This window comes from Sycon ciliatum, chromosome 1, assembly GCF_964019385.1.
Source record: "Sycon ciliatum chromosome 1, ocSycCili1.1, whole genome shotgun sequence".
Lineage (NCBI taxonomy): Eukaryota > Metazoa > Porifera > Calcarea > Leucosolenida > Sycettidae > Sycon > Sycon ciliatum.
Genome location: NC_088643.1, coordinates 48,239,797 through 48,263,291, shown reverse-complemented (window position 1 = coordinate 48,263,291; position 23,495 = coordinate 48,239,797). Strand labels below are relative to the sequence as shown.

General features: G+C 46.2%; 1 protein-coding gene across 1 annotated transcript in view; it reads left to right on the top strand.

The window, feature by feature from the left end:
* Positions 1 to 316: 316 nt before the first annotated feature.
* LOC135830219 (uncharacterized) overlaps positions 317 to 23,495 on the top strand; it is a 35,675-nt gene continuing 12,496 nt past the window's right edge. The window contains exons 1-20 of the mRNA XM_065342561.1: positions 317 to 675; positions 4,829 to 4,920; positions 5,517 to 5,585; positions 6,944 to 7,085; positions 7,605 to 7,679; positions 8,376 to 8,465; positions 9,134 to 9,179; positions 9,422 to 9,501; positions 10,342 to 10,440; positions 11,464 to 11,548; positions 12,321 to 12,509; positions 14,708 to 14,806; positions 15,356 to 15,487; positions 17,180 to 17,228; positions 18,905 to 18,947; positions 19,401 to 19,473; positions 19,789 to 19,866; positions 20,168 to 20,295; positions 21,172 to 21,208; positions 21,921 to 22,011. Coding sequence (XP_065198633.1) covers positions 643 to 675; positions 4,829 to 4,920; positions 5,517 to 5,585; positions 6,944 to 7,085; positions 7,605 to 7,679; positions 8,376 to 8,465; positions 9,134 to 9,179; positions 9,422 to 9,501; positions 10,342 to 10,440; positions 11,464 to 11,548; positions 12,321 to 12,509; positions 14,708 to 14,806; positions 15,356 to 15,487; positions 17,180 to 17,228; positions 18,905 to 18,947; positions 19,401 to 19,473; positions 19,789 to 19,866; positions 20,168 to 20,295; positions 21,172 to 21,208; positions 21,921 to 22,011 — 1,730 coding nt within the window. The 5' untranslated portion in view covers positions 317 to 642. The remainder of the gene's footprint in view (positions 676 to 4,828; positions 4,921 to 5,516; positions 5,586 to 6,943; positions 7,086 to 7,604; positions 7,680 to 8,375; positions 8,466 to 9,133; positions 9,180 to 9,421; positions 9,502 to 10,341; positions 10,441 to 11,463; positions 11,549 to 12,320; positions 12,510 to 14,707; positions 14,807 to 15,355; positions 15,488 to 17,179; positions 17,229 to 18,904; positions 18,948 to 19,400; positions 19,474 to 19,788; positions 19,867 to 20,167; positions 20,296 to 21,171; positions 21,209 to 21,920; positions 22,012 to 23,495) is intronic.

The following is a 23,495-nucleotide window of genomic DNA, read 5'->3' as shown; positions in this document are numbered from 1 at the left end:
AGTCTGGCAAGCCAAGCTTGTCAAACGACAAAACAAAAAAGACTGGTCTGTAGGAGACAGCGTGCAAGGAGGTGAAGCTATCGGTCATCACACTGATGGATTCTGGTTCTTCGACCGCGCAGCACCCTAGTAATAGTACCGGTAGGTCTACCGGCCGGATGCGCGTATCGCACGGTCTGTGGCGTGCACGCCTACAGTAGCGCTAGCGCCTGAGCTGAGGTGCATGACTGCATGCATGCTATGCTGTGCAAGGTAGACCTACGCGGTCGGTGTGCATGTGGTGCCGATGTGGTTGAGTCAGTTGGCTAGAAAGACAGAGTGCAAGGCTGCAAAACAGTCAGGTGGTAGACCGATTGATCCCCAGATCGTCTTTGTACACTGCTCTTCATCAATCAACCATACGTGGCTGCATATCTGTGCATCGTTGATCCAAACTTGGCTTTTGACTTGATTTGGAATGTTTCGTCTGTTTGCGCCCGACCTAAAGAGCAGGGACCAGCAGGGACATCGAAAGTCAGCAGTCTTGTTGAGGTCGGCCGGTTCCCAAACGTAGCGTGCCTCTGTCCGGGCCAGAACGGGATCCGGGAGCCAACCAGTTTTCGTTCTGAGGGGTTTTGCTGTTGGATATGCTTGTCAAGCAGAATGGAGGATCTGCAGATAGACGAGAATTTTGTGGTGAGCTCCGTTCTTAACATTGCTATAAGCCGTGAAAAATCTTTTCAGCATTCACTCTCGATGTTCCTTATCTTTTGGGACGCTTTTGAGCAATTACACCAAGGAAGAAGACGATCAAGAACTTTGGCATGTCCCCTATTTGTTTCAATTTTGCAGAAGAACGAATTTCATGAAACTGTTATTATTATTTTGGTCTTGTCGGGGAGGGGGGGGGGGGGGGGGGGGGCTCCTTACATTTGTCATTATCTGATTTTCACGTTGAAGGGCTGTGGGCAGCTTTCTCATGCATGTACATGTACAATGCACATGTCAACAGTTGAAACTGCTAGTTGTGATGAAGTGGGCCCACACAGGCTAAAGTGTCAATTTTTCAAATTTATTTTTCATTTGCTATCAGTAAGGGCCTGGTCAGACTGCGACAAAGTTTGGTTGCCTGACGAAAAAAGAACAGCGTCCAGAATTAGAATCGCGATCACACTACACATGTGGGGAGAATGAAGATTCAAACTTCATTTCGAGCGTCAAGTGGTAATCTCCACGAACGACGTCAAATTCCTTCACCTTGTGGATCGCCAACACCTTCAGTGCAATCCTTGCAACCATCCTTATGAGTTTTGTTGTTGTCCGTGGCCAATTAGCTCCTCGATATCGAGATAAACAAATCAGTGATTATCAGCGTCAATGGCGTATCAGCGTCAAATCCTGTTTGGAGCGGAAAAGCATGGTCCGTTCTTGCTTTTTTTTTGGAGCGTCAACTCTCGCTTTTGCCGCTCTGGCGGCAAGTTACTGTGGAGATTCGGATTATAATCCTAGGATTATTTCGATTTTGCCGCAGTCTGATCAGGCCCTAAGTATACACAGTCATCGTGGGTACAGTCCATAGTCCTTATGCACATTGTACAGATGTACGGAGTTCTGTACTATGGCCGTAGGTGTGTACATACCCGGTTGGGTGTTCATTGTGTGCTATACATGCGCGTTTGACCCATTTAGCCTTTACAATTCATGGCAAACGATCACTTTTCAAGCCTTCTTCACTTTGGGATTGAACTAACGACTAGCTAGATCTCTGCCGGAAAAAGATTTCGTATGAAATGCCTTCATGGCCCATTTCATAGTGGAAATAGCAGTAAACACAATAGGGTCCTGCACATTCAACACCCAACCGGGTCTACGGGATTCTACAAGATTATACGGGATTTCGTGCATCTGTACAATGTGCATAAGGCCTATTCAGAAAAAGATGATATCCTAGCTTTTGGCCATAAACGGGTCAAATTTTGAGTTTTGTCCCAATTTGTTTGGCAATCCCCCATGGAATACTCTTCCAATTGTGTTTTTGAAATCCATTTCTCCAAAGAGCAAGCCATAACAAGAATAGGATTTCGGCCAGGTTTTGCCCCCAAAGCACTGAATTGGGGAAAAACCATGAAAATCCAGGCCGTTCACTCCACTTGCATAACAGTACATTTGCGCTTCAAACCCCAGTTGAGGTACCTTTTTGGACCCTTTTCAAGTTTCGAATCTCGCGGCACTGCACAGGGTACCACAAAATCGCCAAATACGGGAGCTCTCCAGAGCCAGCGCTCATCTTTTTCTGAATGGACTGTAGTAACAGACGCCTAGGCTCAAGATCAAAGACAAACGCGATACGCACTACAGTTGGAACCAGGATACAGTGATAGCACTGGAAAGACGACGTTAGATCCCAACACCCAAAATAATGTGAGTGCGACCCTACATCTGAATATCCTGCACAATCTGTCACCTATAGTCCATTCATTGGAAACTGGCACCCTAACTTTTTGGTGTCTCTCACATAGTTTTGGATATCGTGAAAACAACAGTACATCCTGCATTGTGTGACCCGTGCAATTACTCCTTGCCACATTTGAAGCCAGAAAGGTCCAAGAACAGGGAAATAGAAATTCAGCCAGGTTTTACAAAATTAGGACAGGTATGCCATGGCAAAATGTATGGAGAAGCAGATCCCAAACCCAGATTTTTGAGATTTAAAGTGGGTTTTTGATCCTCAATTCGGCCCAAATCCAATTTTCAAAAGCCAGCGGTCCAGTTTCCGATGAATGGACTGTAGGTAAGATGCAGCCCCGATCGTGGCCATCAAGAGTACATGAAAACCAGAGTGCGCAGCTTGGGGCCTTTTCTACTATGGGCGTCTGTCACGGCGGAATTCCATGATTACATCATATTTGGCACAGATCTGAGGCGGGAAATGGCGTAGTGCGTACAACTGCGCTGCAGTTGTGCAGAAAGAGACCTGCTTGAATCCTGCTTGTACGCGCTACATCACTAAAATGATGCAATCACGGAATTCAGCCGTGACAGCAACCCATCCGAGCTGCACACTCTGGTTTTCATGCACTCTTGTGGCCATGAATACCAACACCAATTTTGAGGAGGCTTCAATTCGGGAGGGGCCTTTTATTCTTTTCAATGCATACCGGTATTCCCATCAAATCCCGAAAATTCTTATGTTCAAAGTAGTGGTGTGCACGGGTAGTCGGGTACTCGTGCTACCCGTGAGGACTTCGGGTAGACGGGTACAGAATAGTACCCGAAAACCCGAAGTCGCAGACGACATGTACAGTGTACGTGTACAAAGTCATGTAATACACCGCATGTCTACCCAGTGTGTAAGGAAAGGTGTGCATTGTGGCGTTACCCTGGAAGCATTACCCGATCGGGTACCCGTGCTACCCGAACCCGCTGCCCGAAGAAAATGCTACCCGACTCAGCCCTAGTTCAAAGCAACTCGGCCTCGAGTTAGTTCACATGCACTGCGTCGATCTGGATATGTACCGTTAGTATGTAAATGCATGTACACATACGTGATGTTTTGTACGTACTTCAGCTTACCGAACGTGGCACTGCTTGGGCACCCCATGCTTTTCGAATAGTAGTCCTTGCTTCCATTCAAGAGAGGCTTGTTTTAGTTCCAACGGTCGTTGCATGGGTGCTATCAAGAGTACATAACCAAGAGTGTGCAGCTCCTATCTCGAGCTGTGATGGGTTCACCCGCGGCGGCAGAAGTATGATGAAGTGCATATGCTTCCTCACCCTTGTTTTGTATATAAGATGTGAGTTCAGCAGGTTCAGGACACATCAATCTACCATCCTTTGTTCTGCTTCGACTACCGTAGCTGCGATAGACAAATTCTTTGTACTTTGATCGCTGGCTACTGCTAGTAGCCAGTGGCTACGCACGATGTCAAAATAGCTGCGAAAGACTGATGTCTTAAAACAAATTCCACCAGTGGCTGCGGGATCGTTGAGTTGCACACTCTTGGCTATGTACTCTTGATTTTATTCAAGAGGGGCTTTATTCCCGAGGGAATTCTAATGGAGTGAGCACGATAACCAAAAGAAAAATGAATGGGCGTGCCCAGGTATAGGTCCTTGCCAGGAAACTCTACGAGTACAGCAAATTTCCGATTTAGCCCAAATTTGAATAGCAGCGTGTTTTCCTGCACATTTAAAGAGGTAAAGTGACCTTGTTTCATTGACCGGCCTCTTGTTATCTTTGAGCTCAAGTGGTATGCGCAAGTGGTGTTGGAAACCAGAGTGACCCTCCTTATGTATAATACCGGTGAGAGTAGATAAGCTCCCAAGGCGGCAAGAGTGTGCGACTCCGGATTCCATTACTATTGGGTCCGGCGACAGCGAACACTCACATTGTGTGGTGTTCACGTTTGCTTATGCGAGTCGTCAGCATGATCATTGCAGATAGGACAGCTGCACACTCAGGGGTGGGGGGGGGGGGGGGGGATGAGTTAATGTACTCTTGCTAGTAGCTAGAGTGCATAGATCACAATAGTGTGTAAGCAGGGAGTCGTAAAATACCGGTATTTTACGACTCCCTGTGTGTAACTGCCTGTATAACCTGTATCCAGTGCTGTGAGGGAAGAGTTTCACGTCACGTGACATGGTTCAATGAGTTACACTGGCAAACAGTGCAGCATGACCACCAGAGAGTTGTACGCAAACCAGGGCTAGCGCTATGTGCAACCCTGTAGCTGTTATACGCAGGGTGCACAATCATCATATTTGCACCCAGGTTTGTCGTTTGACTATTGGCCATGCTTTCCCACCAAGTCCTGCTTGCTTGTCTGGCTGGGTTGTTGGCAACTTGCAGGCTCAGCAGAATGCTCTTCTTTCTGAGTATTCAGACATCCTGAAGAACTGCCAGGTGGCCGCCAAGCATCTCGAGCATCACATTAGAGATTGGTAGGTTGGGAGGATATGAGGATGTCAGGACAGGGCATTTCCACAAACTGCACACCTTGACCGTATCTGGAAAGGTGCTGTCTATTCAGTAGTTCCACCCTCAACCCCTCTCTCTCTCTCTCTCTCTCTCTCTCTCTCTCTCTCTCTCTCTCTCTCTCTCTCTCTCTCTCTCTCTCTCTCTCTCTCTCTCTCTCTCTCTCTCTCTCTCTCTCTCCCCCCCCCCCCCCCCCTCTCTCCCCCTTCCTCCCTTGCTCTCTTGCTTTCGCCCGCCCCTATACTTTAAAGCATATGATCATAATCAATAATTATTGGGAGACAGCCAATGCCGAGTTGATTGTTGTAGGTTAGTGGGAGATCATCACCCTGGCAAGGCTGCTATAATACAAGAGGAAGCCAGCTGCTAGGATTTTAGCGACGCTTTTGTTGTTTTATGTTGCAAGTTGCGATGCCATTTAACATTCAGCCCAGTCAGCATTGCTGATTGTCTTTGTCAGCAAGCACTCCCTTGATGTCTTGCATTTATTGCTAACGTTCATAGTGTAGCTGAAAAGTTGAGCCGCCCGTGTGGACATCCTTGTGTTTCTTCTTACCCGCAGTGCTCGCCTGGAGGAAGCCCACAGCAGAGAACAACAGAAGATCGTTCGTCCTCTCAAGTCCACCAGTGGGTGGGTACTTTTTAAAATAAGACTTGAATCCATTCCTCTGGGGTAGCCTGCCATGTTCGCTATTTTTGTAGGAGCGTACTTATATTCTTGGTGTAAACTGAGTATTAAAAAATATAAAAAAAGCGTATTCTTTCCTGCAAACTGTGGTTGTAACAGCTGGTGGCCAACCAAACATCTTACTTTTTAATCTTTGGCACAACGGAATTTCGTATGCAGCACTGTACTAATTTTTCTTGCATCACGTATGTACGAAGTAGCGGTGAGGCATCCGGCAGCTTCATAACTCGAAGAGAATTGGCGAGCACACATGCTCATTCCCTGAGCACTGCAAATTCACAACTCATTTCATTTCACAGAATCATTTTCAACGTTTCGGCAAATTGCCATCATCAGGATACAATATGAAGTGGAAGTCTGCCAAGGAGCAGTTATATACACCAATTTGGTGTTCTTAGGTGTTGATAATATTTCTATGACTACATATGTTACCTCAGTGCTAGAAATATGACATGTCTAAAACTAGTGAAAGATCACAAGTTTTCACTGACTCATATGCTGGGTGTTGGTAATAAGTTAGCACAGCGCAGATGTCACCAGATAACTTGAGAAATGTCTGAACAGGTTTCTCGCAAGCAATTCACGTATGTGTCCATGGTTTCACCCAGTGAAGCTGCAGTTGTGGAATAATTCTGCTACTGTGATATTCATTTGGCCCTGCACTGTTCAGGTTGTGTTAACTTTCACCTGTGTGAGTTTGTGGGTGCGCGCTTATCACATCAGCTTGTCGTGTACAGAGTAGCAATATCCATTTCAATTCTGTCATTCGATAACTGATTATCATACAAGGCTTGTTTCTTTCCAGAAGACGACGGGAACTCATCAGATTCTGATGAGTACCCGTCGTCTTCTGGAAAGAAACAAGCCTTGTCAGGAGCAATCTTCTGTCATGAAGTGTTGCTGGGGAACTGGTTGACCTTGTTGGACCTGAACAGGCACATTCACTGTTTCTTGTGGAGTGCTGGTGATCCAAGAACAAAACCTGATATGGATCCGTTGGTGTAGCGTGCGTCCGGCCATCCGGGGCATGTACCCATAGCCATGGGTACATGATTGTGCGTATGGATGGGTGTGTAGTGGTTCAGGTTAGTACTACCAGTAGTAGTAGTTTTATTATTTTACTAGGGGAGTCCCAACAGGCTACTGCCTTTTTACTGTGAACCCTAGAGTGTGCTTGGGAATCTGTGATATCTATGCGTGCACCAATGTGCAGGTATACTCGTGCATCATAATACCCTCTGTGTGTGTGTGTGTGTGTTTGTGTATGGCATGTGTTTTGTACGTTGTCTTCCCATGTGCAGGTATGCGACTGAGCTGTTTGACGCATACGTAACATGCAACAGTGATCTTGGGTTCAGAACGGCTAGCCTGTATAACAAACTTCTCGACATTGCTTCTGGTATTGGAGAGTACTCGAGCAAGCTGAAGGATGTCTTGAAACCCGTAAGCTGCCTTGCCTTGGTTGAGTCCTAAATATACTTGCACATGTACTAAGTACGAAGTACTGAATATACCTCCTCAGTTCAAGAACTGAAGTGTGTCATCCTTCTATACTTCTTCGACAGGGTCATTGTTTACTGCCTTTCTCTTTCAAGCCGTGTGGTACAACTTATGCCTGATGAGATGTACCATTACTGTCATGAGATGGAAAAGGTGGACCCAAAATCCCAAGAGATACTCAGATTTCTCTTGAGTCTTGACCCAGTGAAGCGAACAAGGGAGAGCAAACATTGTTTTACCTCACTGTTACGGGTGTACAACTTACGGACCCGAGTGCAACTCGGCTCCATTGTGCCGTGGAGTGCCGCTGAAACCCAATAGTGCGGTGTCGCTTCTCAGTTGGTTTCGCAGCAGGGGGTGGGAATCAGATCTAGGCTGTAAGGTGGAAACCTAGATTAACTGTACTGCTACACATGTATTGATATTCTCTAGCTGATTTTCTTGTTCTTTGGCCACCTGCAGGTTAAGGATGAGATAATCCCTTCTGCTAGTGAATCCCTAGCTGTTGTCGACTCAGAAATGGGTCATGTTGAGAAGGTAGGCACAGACTTTATAGGCTATTCTAAACTACGTTCCAATACTCGTCACGTTCAGGAATTCCACGTACTGGCAGACGTCGTTTTCATGCAAGTGCATTGACACAGGCACATACATGCTGCTCGTACAGCTGTGCGTACAGCTTCTTTTGGACACAAACTGCCAGGAACGACAGAACGAATCTCGGTACGACTCGTACAGGGGTCTGGATATGTCGTCTACGTTTTCGTATCAGGCGTACGATTTTCTCGCCACGTTCCATGTTGTCTTGGCTATTCGGACGAAAACGTCGCATATGCCACGTTTTGGGCGTAGCGTGAATGGCCCATTCCGTTCAATGTCAAGCTCTTGGCTGCTATGTGCTCATTGAAAAAAGAGGCAGGTATAAGAAGCTGTTGTCAGACTTGGCATTGTTCACTGCACAGCTGTCAGCAGTCAGTTGTGTTACACAAGGCAATGTCATGGGGAAGGTAGCATCATTACGACTCCGGTAAAAGCATGTTGCACTGTCCATGCTCGTGGTACACCGCTCACCAGTGCTTACCAAAGAACCACTCCCACTTTTTTTGCGAGTGAATAGTGATGTGACTAAAGAATCTCTGTATTCCTGTCTCTTGCCTCATCTCTCCATGATTACTCCTCTCCTTATTTCTTTCCCAACAACACGGTATTGCGTGCGTGTGCACTCCTGTTCAGGTTCGGGCAAGTCTGGCGGAGGCTGACCAACAGCATCAGCGTGCCACTGAGGCTTTGCACCGGTGCCGAGAAAAGGACAAGTCAGACAAGGTTTGTGATCTTCTGCTGCTGCTGCTGCTGGCATATCACTTTACAATGTATAGATGTTATGCCAGCTATGTCATGGTGGTGAGTCAGTGGAACTGCTTATGGGTGCTATGTATACAGCATGAGTCGGCGGAACCGCTTATGTACAGTCAACTTTGCGTATAACGACACTCGGCGGGGCATAAGAAAAGTGTCCTTATACCCGAAGTGTCTTTATACCCGAAGTCTCATTATGTGTATACAGGTTAGATGGGACTTTGCTCTGGGCATGGAAATTCTGTCGTTATTCGCGAATTGTCGTTATATCCTCAGTCGTTATTCGCGAATTGTCCTTATATCCTCAGTCGTTATATCCTCAGTCGTTATTAGCGAAGTTGACTGTATACAGCATGGGTCGGCAGTTTCCATTGAGAATCTCACGTCTGTTGCTTTCAAAAGTCTAAATGGTACTATGACAATGTGCAGCACTCCGAGACTCTTTCAGCAAGGGTTGCTCTGTGCAAAAGTGCGACTGACTCCTGGTTGATGGTCTGATTCCATTGCCCCTCGTCATCTCCGCTATCGCCCTGCTCACGATCATTCCATACCAGTAGAACATTGTACTGTATCTGTACGTTGATGTATTGTCTCTCCTTTTTTTTCTCTTGTCTCGGTGTTGTTTCAATTCTCAGTATGAAGCTAAGCTGAAGAAGGCGCTGGTCGCCCTAGAAGCTAACAGTAAGCCATAGTCTACATGAGAGTGTCTGCCTGGTAGCAAGGGGTAGGGCGGAAAGCTCGGCCCAGGCTGCGGACTAGCTGCTAGCCGTCCATGGTTTACCCTATCTGTGACTTGTATGGCATCTTTGACTGCCGTAGTTTGGGCTTTTTTTTGTCAACAGTGGATTAATGTTGGTTGGTGCCCTCAGCCTTGTGTGATTCCTTGTTGAACTTTTTCTGCTCTCTCTCTTTTGCCTGCACAGATGCAGACCTGGCTCGTTCCAGCGCAAAGTACTGGGATGCGTATAATGTGTACATGGAGCGACACACCTATCTTGCAGTGGTGAGCGCTACCGATGTGTGTGTGTGTGTCTGTCTGTCTGTGTGCGTGCGTGCGTGTGTGGAACAGCATGCCCATCTCATCATGCTGAGACATGATAATGTGTTATGGCAGTAAAAACGGCCTGCACTGTGGTGGGCTGATTTCTTTTCTTCTACATGTACATAGAGGCTATAGGTGCACTTGGTCAGTTTTCTGATGAATGTATTACCGTACTTCCCCACATATAAGCGCATGCGCTTATAAGCGAAAATTTGCTGCAAAAAGATCTTTGGCTGTGTACACATGTTCGGGTAGAAGCCCTTGCGCTTATATGCGCAATACAGGTTTGTCTGTGTCCTAAACAATGGTGTCATCACACTACTTAGTGGTATATTTCGCTCCCGCCTTTTCACCAATAGTGTTCACATATAAGCACATGCGCTTATAATTGAGGGGTGCGCTTATATCCGGACATGCGCTTATATGTGCGGAAGTACGGTATGAGCGTTAGCATGCTAACACAGGTTAGCAGCCAGCCCAGCAAGCTGGCCCGACTGGCACGAGTGCGTGAGTCATGCGGGCACACGCCCTTCAATGTCCTGTGCAGTGTCTCTTGCATTGTCATTGCACTCTTAGTTATGTATTCTTGGTAACAGGAGTAGAAGATGACATCAGGCAATGACCTCTGCGGCGAGAGGCAAAGAGAAGCAAGGCCGAGAGAAATATGTTGTGTCAATGCAGCGCGTCATGTGCTGCGAGGGAATAGTTACATTGGACTATGCCCATGCTGTAGCAGCTGTGTTGTTGGATTCCGTTTAATCCACACTTGCGTTTGTATGTGTCTGTGACCCTTGCATGCAGAAAGTCACCGAGATCGAGGCATACGCAGCTGAGAATCTAACAATGTTCATCTCAACGTACTGCAACATCCGCTGTTCCATCTACCATGAACAGGCAGCTGTAAGTGGAATGTCAGCAGTGTTCACAGACTTTTATCTCTTCTTTCATCACCAATTCCGCTCAGTATGGCCCATGGCGGGATTTTCTGTTGCATCATTTTTCCTACTACAAAGGAACCTTACTTTTTTTCACATCCAACCTCGATTGTCACCAACCGTTTGCTCTTAAATTGGGAGCCACCGTCTACTCCCGAAACGAACAGTAAGCTTTCGAAGACAACCACCTGCTAAAGCGCACTGCATGCATGCAGGCGTAAAATGCAGATTGTGTTGAAATTAGGGCTGAAACGACCGTGGATTTTCACGTATCAATTACTCTTTAGCTTAACGATCAAGCAATCGATTATAATCGTTAGCAAATAGTCATAATTCTGTGCAAACAATACTCTGTTTCCACAAACTAGGCCTTCATGATACCAACAAATCTGCATTAGTGAAAGGATAGCTCCGAAACATGGCAGTTTTGAAGTCAATTTAACCTCAGAACATGAAACATACCCCTGGCAACTGTATACTCCCAGCGGAAACTGATTCAAACTTCACAAAACGAGGGTTTACAGTACTTTCTGGACACAAATTTAAAAAACGCAAAATAATTGTAATCGGTAATCTAAACGATTGCTCAATCGTTAGAGTTATCAAAAGAGTACTCGATTATTCGGTATAATCGTTTCAGCCCTAGTTGAAATAATTGTATATGCATCATGGCTGCTGAAAACCTGTCGTCAACAGAATACCCCGCCCGTGGCTCAGACTAGGAGCTGAGTTGTACACTCTTGTTTATGTGCTCTTGTCGATGTGCACCTCTGTCCAGTGCCACAGATTGCTATCAATTTGTAAATCGTATTGCGCAGCCAGTTTGGCATGTGCTCAGTCACAAATAATCACGGCTTTGTGTGCATCAACTACTCTCCCATTGCTACAATCTTTGTGAGAACTTCGTTCTGTGAGCTGTGGTTCTGTGTCAAACTTTGAAAGACGTCTCTGACCGCATGGGTGTTGGTGCGCTTTATGCTTTCTACAGTTTCACTTCACCTGTGATGAGCGTGTGCAGACCATCACGGCCAATGCGATGGAGCGGGCGAGGCGCTATTGTAGAACACAACCTGGTGAGTGTCTGCGTTTAAGGTTTATTTATATTACTGATATGGCATGTATTGTTTGCCCTGCTTACAGCGTTCTTGTTCTGTGCTGCTGTTGCCGTTACTGTTGCGCTAGTATCCCCGTCTTGTCCAATCCACACTATTCACATGGTTTTATCCAGCACACACACACACACCCACCCCCGTGTTTAGCGTTGGAAATTGACTGACGAAACGTGTTATCCGTGTTTTCAGTAATGTTGGTGATGCCGGTTAAGAAAGATTTTCATTCTACTACAGGTGGAATCCTGATAATTCGAACCTCAAAATGCCAGGAAAAACTTCTGATTACCTGGACATTCTAATTATCCAAACATGAACCCAGAACACAATATGTATGTCAAAATGCTCTCGTGGTCACGCAGAGTTGCGCTATGGACCTTAGATACAGATTTCACGGATGCTGAACTGACCGGCACAGCCTGCTCATGCAAACTGAACTGACCAGCACAATGTACAGTGAACTTCGAATTACACGTTGCTAACTTCGAATTATCAGCACAAATCCTACACATTTTCTATGTAAGTGGAATCTGTGGAACTTCTAATTAACCGGACATATCCAGTTCGAGGTTCGAATTATCAGAATTTTTTATGTGGGAATCGTATTGATAGAATTCGGTCCTGGAAAAACTTCTAATTAAGCGGTATGTTCGAATTAAGCCATATTCGAATTATCAGTATTCCACCTGTATTGTCATCACTTAACACCGGCGCCTGTCTATGCCTGTATCTGCAGACAATTTTGCTGAATCCCAAGAATCGGAAGATGCTGTGTCGACAACCATTGCCACGAATGAGATCAGCCCTTCTGCAAGTTTAGGCGCGGCCACCGTTGCGACTAGCGCTTCCGACTGTGACCGCCACTACATGGTCGACTCGGCACCTTCCGATGCCGACCTGTCACTGACGAAAACAAGCGTTGTCGGTACGTCCTCACCGCGTCCATGCCATGCTGCATGCACTGTTTTGTTCATTCACTGGGCTCTTTTCACATGTGTCTTGTGCCTCAGTGAGGCATTTTCACATTAAATTTTATGATTATGCTTTTATATGGCATGTAAGTGTATGCGTGTATACTAGTATGTGTATCAATCTGCAGTAGTGGCGACTTGGATCAATGTCGTCTTTCTTTTGTGAAAGAGAAAGAACAGGCGACTACCAGTTATGAGTAACAATCTACCAGTTGAGAAGCAGGTAGTGAACAGTCAGAACATGCAACAACTGTGTACAAAGTAACCGGCAGTACCAAAAGTATAATACTCTTGGCAGTACTGTAACACTCAGTGGCCTGGCACAGTACCTACCTTAAACAAGTCTTCAAAGTGTGGACCAAAGGCCTTCTTCCTACCTGGAATGCTGAAGATTGGGGGTAAAATCTCACGGGTAGATTCAGCAAAGACGAATACACGTAACATCTCACACAGCAGCGAAGATTTAGTCGACGCTGATTTAGCAGAGATACTTTTATGGGAAGCTTTTCAAGAAGGAAATTGCACAAAACTCGGATGACAAGATGAATGACTATAGTGTACTTGGCTTCAATAATACTTCAATACCTGGTTTCACACAACACCTATATAGTTAGGGGCCGTCCGTAAATGTCGATAGTTTTTACAATCCGTGTAATTTTCGTACCTGGGTGGTGGGTGCAGCCGAAATTCAAAGTAAATAAAATATCGATGACACGCGGACCTGGCGCCCAGTACTGTGTGTGCGTGGGTCTGCGTGCGTCGAACCACACGTACACGTAGATTGTTGTCTCCAAAAAATGTAGTGGAGATCGAAACTCTTGAAGCAAAAGAAAGAGGGAAGTTTGTCAGATATTATTCACAAGTATAATTATTGCACAATTATTCGAAGTATCACAATACCTGATTAAAGGGGAAGTTGAGGCAAAAATTAAAATTTCACCAGTTGTAGTCTTCGGGGTGCTGAGTCGAATGGTCTTGGTCCGAGAAAGCTGAGACGCTCCCTTCCTACTTGAATCCCAATCGAACTCGCGCACTTCCACCGAAACTGGGTGACTGCGCCCTACTAGATGGGGATTTGTATGCAAAATGTCACTAAAAGCGCCGTTTCGTTCTTATAAAAGCACTGATGACCGCGATTGGCCCATATGTTGTACTCTTTTGGACGCTGAGTCGACTGGTTATGGTCCGAAAAGGCTGCGACGCAGCGTACCTCCTTTATTCCCAATCGAACAGGGTTGAACAAGTGGTCACGTGCTCCTGGGTGCCCAAATCACCTGGTCACCACGCCAGCAGGCGACAACTTTCACACCAAGGTTCAACTCGAGGTCAACTCGAGTGACAGGAGTGCACCCGAAAAAGGTAAACAAGGTAATAAGTTGTACCCTGCAGGCACGGTGACCAGGTGACTGGTGTACGCAGGAGCACGTGACCGCTTGTTCAACCATGTTCGATTGGGAATAAAGGAGGAACGCTGAATCGCAGCCTTTTCGGACCAAAACCAATCGACTCAGCGTCCAAAAGACTACAACATATGGGCCAATCGCGGCCATCCGTGCTTTTATAAGAACGAAATGGCGCTTTTAGTGACATTTTGCATACAAATCCCCATCTAGTAGGGCGCAGTCACCCAGTTTCGGTGGAAGTGCACGAGTTCGATTGGGATTCAAGTAGGAAGGGAGCGTCTCAGCTTCCTCGGACCACGACCATTCGACTCAGCACCCCGAAGACTACAACTGGTGAAATTTTAATTTTTGCCTTAACTTCCCCTTTAATCCGGGTCAAGTCCAGCTCTTATTTGAACTCCACATCGAAGAATTGCTACATCGCCAATGGTTGGAACAGTTCCCATGTGGAGCGTGGCCTAACGAAAATGGCACGGCAGACTACTTTGTTTGGTACAGCTGCCTAACAAAAATGGCACGGCAGACTACTTTGTTTGGTACAGCTGCCTGCGTGTGTATGGACTCCATGGACTCCACCTACATTTATGTAGGTACAGTACATGTGTCATCAATATTTTTTTCCTTAAAAAAGTAGGGGGGTGGGCGGTGGGTCCTGGTTACTTTGTAAAATTCACGGATTGAAAAAACTATCGATATTTACGGATGGCCCCTTATGTGTCTTTGTTGTGCTAAATATTCCTGTCATGCAGATGCTATGGCAAGGATGTCATCTACTGTATCCCTGGAAGAGGATGCCAATGTGCCAGAGAGGTCAACGCGCACTCGGCGACGGCGAAGCAAACTACCTTGTAAGTGGCCTAGTGTGCCGCATCGCTTGATCTCCCCCCCCCCCCCCCTCTCCTCTCTCTCGCTTTGTGTGTGTGCGCGTGTGTGCATATGCGTACCGTGTGCGCATTTTTCCATGAACTGTGCATCATGTGGAATGGTGTACATGTGCTTTTCTATGCTCAGTCATAGTCCAGGAATACTATACAAAAGGGATTTTAATTACCAGTACAGTGGAGATCGGATATAACGACCTTGAATATAACGACAGATTGAGTTTAGCGACACAATTCTGTTCCCCAAGTCGTTTTGTAAGTCCTTTGTGAAGATCGGGTTTAGTGACAGATCGAATATAGTGACATTTTGTTCTCTCCCGAAGGAGTGTCGTTATATCCAATCTCCACTGTACTTCAATTCCCTCTGATAGATGGGACTCTATATGAGAATGATCACTATTGGGGCTCTATACGTGATGTGATGCAAAACCAGAAAGAGTGGGCTTCCAAGATGTGGCGAGGAACTACAGTATATTTCTGATATCCCGATTCCTTTCTTCTGCATCTGGTCCCTAGCGTTGGACAGGACCGCTCACTACAAGACGTCGTCCGGCGGCAATGCAGCCGACCAGGAGAACGGCGAGGGCGGCGGTGGTGGTGGAAGTTGGACGTCTAGCGGCACATTTCGCCACAAAGGCCGATCGACAGGTATGTTTGTAGATTAGAGCATACAGGTCCTTGATGATATCACCGGGCTACTTTCTAAGCCTGAGGTCCATTGCTGTTTCGAGGCACTGATTTTCCGACATACGTGTGTTTGATAACTGGAGAGCACCTACACTCATACCTCTCTTATCCGGACTTCCAAGTTACGGCCACCTTGGTCTACCGGGCACCCTGTGGGTGAGTTTTAGTGGAAATAGCACTACTAGTTTGCCAAGTTTTGTTGAAATAGTGATGTCATATCCCAGATCTCTGGCCCTTCCCCATCAAAATTGTATGGGATTCAGAGTTACGGACAATTCCCAGTTATGGCCAGTGCCCGGTCCCAGACTGCCCGGATACGAGAGAGTGTACTCTGTTTAAACAGACGTGCTGATCTTGCGTGTCATACTGTTCAGCCCGCTCCATGAATAGCTGGCGCCGCATACTTCCCGTGTTTAAAAACTTTACAGTTTTGGCGCTTCGTAGCGCACTGCATGCATGCAGCACAAAAGTGCAATTGAGGCACGCGCCACAAGTTGACCGGACCGTGATTTCCTGCTTGTCAGTGCTTGCTCTTGCACCAGCTTAAGTGCCATATTGGTGGTATTGGACACTCATTTCAGAGTTCCGAGCATCTTTGCACAATACATGTGCTTGTGGGTGATTCATACTGTTTTTAAAGGGGAAGTATACCCTAAAATAAATTTTTCACCAGTTGTAGTCTTCGGGGTGCTGAGTCGAATGGTCTTGGTCCGAGGAAGCTGAGACGCTCCCTTCCTCCTTTATTCCCAATCGATCTCGCGCACTTCCACCGAAATTGGGTGACTGCGCCCTACTAGATAGGGATTTGTGTGGAAAAAGTCACTGAAAACCCCATTTCGTTCCTATAAAAGCGCGGATGACTGCGATCGGTCCGTATGTTGTGGTCTTTTGGCCGCTGAGTCGACTGGTCTTGGTTCGAAAAGGCTGCGATGCAGTGTTCGGCCCTTATTCCCAATCGAACACGGGTGAGTAAGCGGTCATGTGCTCATTTTCAGCCATTTTGGGCCCGTTTATGTAACTCGAGTTGAACCTTTGAACCAGGGAGTCGTAAAAGCCTCTTATGTCTCCCTGCTTTGAACCTTTGAGTTGAACCTTGATGTGAAAATTGTAGCCTGCAGGCACGGTGACCAGGCGACTGGTGTACGCATGAGCACGTGACCGCTTACTCAACCGTGTTCGATTGGGAATAAGGGCCGAACGCTGCAGTGCAGCCTTTTCGGACCAAAACCAGTCGACTCAGCGGCCGAAAGACTACAACATATGGACCAATCGCGGTCATCCGTGCTTTTATATGAACGAAACGGCGTGTTTAGTGACTTTTTCCACACAAATCCCTATCTAGTAGGGCGCAGTCACCCAGTTTCGGTGGAAGTGCGCGAGTTCGATTGGGAATAAAGGAGGAAGGGAGCGTCTCAGCGTCCTCGGACCAAGACCATTCGACTCAGCACCCCGAAGACTACAACTGGTGAACATTTGATTTTAGGGTATACTTCCCCTTTAACCTCAACTGGGAACGAAACACAGGGGGGGGGCTAGTACATGTATTGCAGTCATATCGGGGGGGGGGGGGGGGTGTCCCCCATGGAGGTGCGTCTAACCAGAGTTGCACAATAATGAACTTAACCCACCCTGTGTTCTGTACATATTCTCCAGTACGCCGGAAACTGAAGAAGATGAATAACCTTCTGCGGCCGGCAAACAAGTAAGGTGGCTGGAAGACTCATTTTGGATTTTTGCTAGTGATGTAACGAATAATCGATCGGATAAAATCTAGGTCGAAGGTTCGAAAATTTGAATATTCGCGGGCGGGCGAAGTCTATGCGCTGCATACCGCGCGCGCACGCGCGCAACTCTAGATCTCTCGACTTGAATGCATAAACTTTGTACTGTGTTGCAGACAACGACTAGACTACGCACGGCAGACCAATGTAGACTCTACTTTGACTCGAGTCTGAGCGCTTGTGTTGTGTGTTTGCTACATGTACACTTCTTGTGGAATAGTAGAATAATCGTCCGTTCGCTTGAGTGGTATTCGCTAGATAATTATTTATATTATTATTATTTTGCTTGTTCGCGTTGGCATCAACCTGCATAAAGCAAGTATATAGCCTTCGCTTAAGGCGGCTGGGGTGGTACAACTTTTTTGGGAAAATTTTGACTGCATTTTTGAGTTTATCGGCAAGGCAGAGATGAAATTTGAAAATGTTTTCTGGTGAATCTCTGGAGAATAGCCTTCTCTAGCTTCCTATAGTTTTATTTTTACTTTTGGACAAAATTTGAAAACGTTTTATGAAAGGTTCGTGTTATTTTTTCACGGACCTTTCATAAAACTTTTTCAAATTTTGTCCAAAAGTAAAAATAAAACTATAGGAGGCTAGAGAAGGCTCTTCTCCAGAGATCCACCAGAAAACTTTTTCAAATTTCATCTCCACCTTGCCGATAAACTCAAAAATGCAGTCAAAATGCTAGAGGAAAAGATAACGATAACAAGATACAGAATACAAAGAAATCCAATGAGTTAAACATGCAATTCAAAACAAGAAAGAAAGAAAAGAAAAACAGAGATAATTCTTTCGCAAAAGTCATGGTTCGTTACATCACTAATTTTTGCTCTTTAAAAGATTATTGTTAACCCTTTGTGACCCCATCGATCGATATCGATCGATTGGTATACGGTGGCACTAAAAATAATATATCTCTGGTGTTCCTTCCCCGATTTTCATAAACAAAGCATCTACGTCTCGAGAGGAACCTTGGCTATCACGTCGAAGTTATCCGAAGTCTCTACGAGGTACGATGCCGCCGTGGTGAGACTCGAGGTCAGCGGAAACTGAAAAATTCACTCCGATCGAAAAATTCAAATTTTCACACTGCACTTGGCAGGGTTTTTCCCCTGAGTGCTACGTCATACTCAAGCATGCTACACACCAAAATGTTGCGCTTGAAACGAGCTTTCTGCTGTAGTTTATTTGAAGTCGATGTGATGAAGGAGAATGCCGGGAATGGCGGCTGTTTGAACTTTGCTGGAGCTGTTCGCGCACGGCTGCTGTTTTGAGCGGCATTCTAGGCCACGCAGAGCAGAGGCCGTGCAGGTAGCTGGCTTGAGTGTGGTATAAGTCGCTTCGTCTTGGAAATACCTTTCCAGCGGTGGCAAGTTTGTAAAAATCGGTGAATGTTTGGCAGAGATACAAGCGAAAGTGCATGTTATTTGGAGGTGAGTAAATTGTCGTACTTTCAGTGGGGTCACAAAGGGTTAAGCATCCCTTGTACATGGTCAGCCTGTCCCTTTGTTAACCTAACACTTCTATGTGTTTTTTTCTTCATTTTGTCTCTCCCTTCCTCCCTCCCTCCCCCTCCCATATGCGTTCTGGCTGGCAGGACCACGCGGAAGACGGCTGCCAATGCAGTTGATCTCAAGGAGGTTAGTGATAGCAACAGTACGTAAACAACACCGTCCAAGAGTGGGCAACTAAATTACTTGGCAATTTCTTGGCGCAACCTGCAAGAAGCATCGAATGGCTTCCTTTGTATCACTTGACTTTAGTATTATGAGCGTGACATCATCCGGTGTTGTTTGTGAGCGTGACATCCGGTGTTGTTTGTGAGCGTGACATCCGGTGTTGTTTGTGTCGGACGGTATGGGAGCATGCGTTGTTGTTGTTTTTATTTTTATTTTTTAATTTGAATTTTATATTCTCACGATGGCACCATCGCCAATAAGAGTTGTTGTTGTTGTTGTTGTTGTTGTTGTTGTTGTTGTTGTTGTTGTTGTTGTTGTTGTCGTCGTTATTGTGTGTGTGTGTTTGTGTACATGTGCATGCCACCCATGACATGTGTCACACACGTATATTTTGTGCAATGATATTGTGTCCAGGGAGCAGAGCAGGAGGATAGCAACATCCAGGTGGATAGCGAAGGATATTCCATCCAGCCCGACCGTCAAGAAGATATCCTGTCAGCAATGAGCGCTGCTGCTGTGTGCATGTGTTGTGTGCTCGTGTGACCGGTGTGCTGTGCAGTTATTACTCATTACGGCGGTCGCATCACCGTCATGCATACTTCTCACTGAATAGACTTTTGTTTACAGCTTGCGTGTACATGTACGTGGTAAGCTTGCTGTTGACCCTCTCCTGGTGTGTAGTCTAGCTGGTCTCGCCCCCCCCCCCCCCCCCCCCCCCCCCCCCTCTCCATTCCCGCACGCAGTCGTCGTGTGTGTACTTGTATGCTCTCTTTGGAAATGTATCCTTGACTATCGCTTGTACTGATCAGTGGCGATGTCGCATTCTCTTCCAGTTCTGACGACGAATCCGACAAGGAAGCAACGCCGGAAATCTTGAAAGGTACAATGTCCATCCCACCACTGTGTACTGCTAGTCTCTGCTACATGTACTCGGGTTGTCTCTGGTTACTGCCTGGCTGGCTGCTCTCATTCTCCTCTTTTCCGATAGTGCGCTTTAGTATTGTGTTGGAATGATTTGATTGATTCCCATACTGGCAATGCTCGCTTTCTCTCTCTTTCTCGCACATGCCTACTCTCACTCGCTCGCTCACTCTCTCTCCCTCTCCCACTTTCTTTCTCTGTCTTTCTTTCCCTGTCTCTCTCTTTCTGTGGGTTTACGTATGCCGTGTGCATGCGTCTAGGCCTGAAAGGAATCGTTATAAAGCCAAATAGTCAGCGATCTGCACCCACCGAATCCGAGAATGCCAATTCCACCTTGTTTGAGGCAGCCACAGCTCTTACACTCGTCAAGAAGCGTTGCTCCAGTATTGTGAGTGCTACTAGTCATGTCTCCGACAACACAGCACACTGCTCTTCTACCATTATACCAATCTTTTTTGGTGGCAGCGGACGGGGGGGGGGGGGGGGGGGGGGGCAACTGAAGCAGGTTTCCCAAAAAAACATCTAGTATTGACCCTTTTCTACCCCGATACCTGACTTGCCCTAGACTGTTGCGACGTAATAATGGGTATGTGTACTGTATTTCACCAAATAAATAAAAATTCTTATTTCGAAGAGGGAGATGTGATTTACAATTGAGTGTCTTTCCCTCAAGTTTACATACTGGAAATTTGACAGAAACCTGGAAGTTGGGTGTGACCCGGGAGTTCTATAAACCAGCGAGGGGCCATGGCTTGCAAAAGCTCGGAGTATGTGTACCTCGCGATTTTTGGAGAAGCCCCCCCCCCCCCCCCCAGAGTGGATCCAATTATACTGAAGCATGACCCAGACATCGTCAATTGTTGACTGCTGACATCGTCACTTTCAAGCCCTGTTGATAGGCTAGGCCGCTCGCCATCAGTGCTGAGTATTGTGCATAAAGCCGGTTCCGCTGTGGTAGGTGCATGTACATGACTTCGGCCCCAAAACATGGGGTATTGATAATCTTTTCTTATTGTCCGCAAACTCCAGCGCAGCCACTTACCCAGGTAGTTTTGGGGGTCGGATGTGATCAGTGGGGTAAGATCCTTCTTTTCTTTTCTTTTTTAAATAAACATGGGTTTGGGTATCATGATCCTGTGAAAATCTGTTATTGAAAACACATAGTTTTGCAGTATTTTGAACTGTATTTTCTGTACCGATATATCGACTCATTTCTTCCATGCTGTACGTGCATCTGTTGCTGCTGCTGCTGCCGCGGCTGTAGGGATCAGCATCTGACGTCAGCGACGTTGTTGTTACCGGTAAGTTCCATCGAAGTCCCTAGCCGCATGTATGTGTTAGGTTGGTTATGATTGGTGCATAGGTCTGGTTGATGCTCTGTTGCAGCCTTGGAAATACCGTATCTTCTCTTTATAAGCGTAGAGCTCCATTACAATCACAGTCTCCATGAATTAGTCTTCGAGTATGGGGGGGGGGGGGGGGGGGGTGTCCACCAAACTTTGCAATATTCAAGCCCAGGCTCTATCATACACGCTGTCTTCAAATTACCTCATTGTGGTGGTATGATATACAAAATGAGTTTTGGAAAACGGAACCCAGAACACTTTGAACAGATATGGAGGACCTCCAGAAGATCCAAGAAGATGAAAATGTGACTCCACTAGAAGTGTCACTGTCTGGGCATTCGGCAAGGGGTTATTCATAAGCACCGAATGTAACTTCTCTACTGTGTCCATTATAAACCCAGAGCAGAGTGGAATTGAAATGAAGAAAATACAATACATTCATGCACCCGCGTTGGTGTGTTATCTGTTTGAGTGTATTTGTTTTCTTTGTGTGTGTGTGTGTACGTGTGTGTGTGTGTGTACGTATGTGTGTGTGTTTGTGTACGTGTATGTGTGTTTGTGTATGTGTGTGTGTGTGTGTACGTGTGTGTGTGTGTACGTGTGTGTGTGTACGTGTATGTGTGTGTGTGTGTGTGTGTGTTTGTATGGGTGTATGAACCCGACACAGCTACATCCAACCAAACGGTGAACACGAACTGCCTTGGTACGACACGACCCAGACGTGCCTCTGTTGCCTCAGATATTGTCCGTACAACAGAGTAAGCAAAATTAACAGTTTTTTAAAATAATTTACGGGTGGGTGGCATGGTCCTGAGAATCTAGTCTTCTTGTGTTATATCCGTGAGCTCAGCACTTCCTCCGTAAACCGGAGGGCTAGATTACTCTTGTCTCGTCATTAGTGTATTTCAAAACCATACATGTGACCCTACAGCAGAGTTGAAAGAAGCTCAGAGGGATCTTGCAGAGATTTGTAAAAGCCAACTTGTTTTACCATGATCGCAGCTCAAGGGCAAAGACTATAAATATAATTCATGATGGGAGCATAGTGATGGCGAGGCTTGTTGCCCTCAGCCAACCTGGGGTCTAGCCATCATGGGTACACCCAATCCACCAAGAAAGAGAAGTGACAGGTGCATGAAGTGAAAACAAATGTTAGGAGAACAGACTACATGCTGGTCCAATTCAGTATACATAATCTTGAATGATGCTTCGTTAGGGATCTCAGGGTGTTTGCGCATACATTGCGTCATCGAGTTTTGAGTGCAGCTCGTGGACACAGCTACAAAATGGCGACGGTAGATTTTCGACACTAGCGGAAGCGACTATCGACACTAGCGGAAGCGGTCGACACTAGCGGAAGCGGTCGACACTAGCGGAAGCGGTCGACACTAGCGGAAGCGGTCGACACTAGCGGAATCGTTATCTATTGTCGTCGAATACATAATTGTGATTCCTACCAAAGGATAGCGTGGCCTAGGCGATATCGCCCGGTCGATTTTTCTATAATTTGCCACATGGCAAGAACCCACTTCAGAGAAGATTCAGAGAAAAATTCAGACGTTTTCCCCGGTTAGAGTGTCCTAACTTCGATTTCAGTGCATCGGCCATCATGAACATCACCACCATTATCACGCAGAGAGAAGACATCGCGCTCAGAAGAAGAGGTGTAAAATATAAGAGTAAAATATTGTGCTCTTTGACCCTCCATAGTTCCTCTGAGAGAGTGTCTGGGAGATAGGTAGCTTGGAGATGGCCGTAGAACGTGCTTTCTTGGGCGCAACATTCAGCCATTTCTACTGTCTTCAACTTGATTTATTTCGAAAAAATGTTCTTTTTCACGGTTTCTGCACTGGACGCGTTTGGGATCGAAAATCTCACCTGCGCAAACTGGGTGCGCAGTTCACGCGCTGAGATCCCTAGCTTCATGCAGTTTCATTGTAAATATGAAAAGATTGCCAGCAACATTGGCTGACACCCAACACCTGCTGATGGTCATGAATCCGAGTCATGATGACATACACGTTGACATCTACACTTGAGGAGGGCTTTAGTGAAATGCAGCTGTTGAGCGTCGTCGGTCACTGTTGCTGGCAACTATATTTCTGTACATGTATACGCGTTGGTACTATACACAATATATAGGGTGGGTATTGTATGAGGTGACCTAGAAATCCGCTGTTGGCACCCCTTTTCACGGGGACCTGATTTATACGGCCTGGCTGCATTGCTCTTCGTAAGAAAT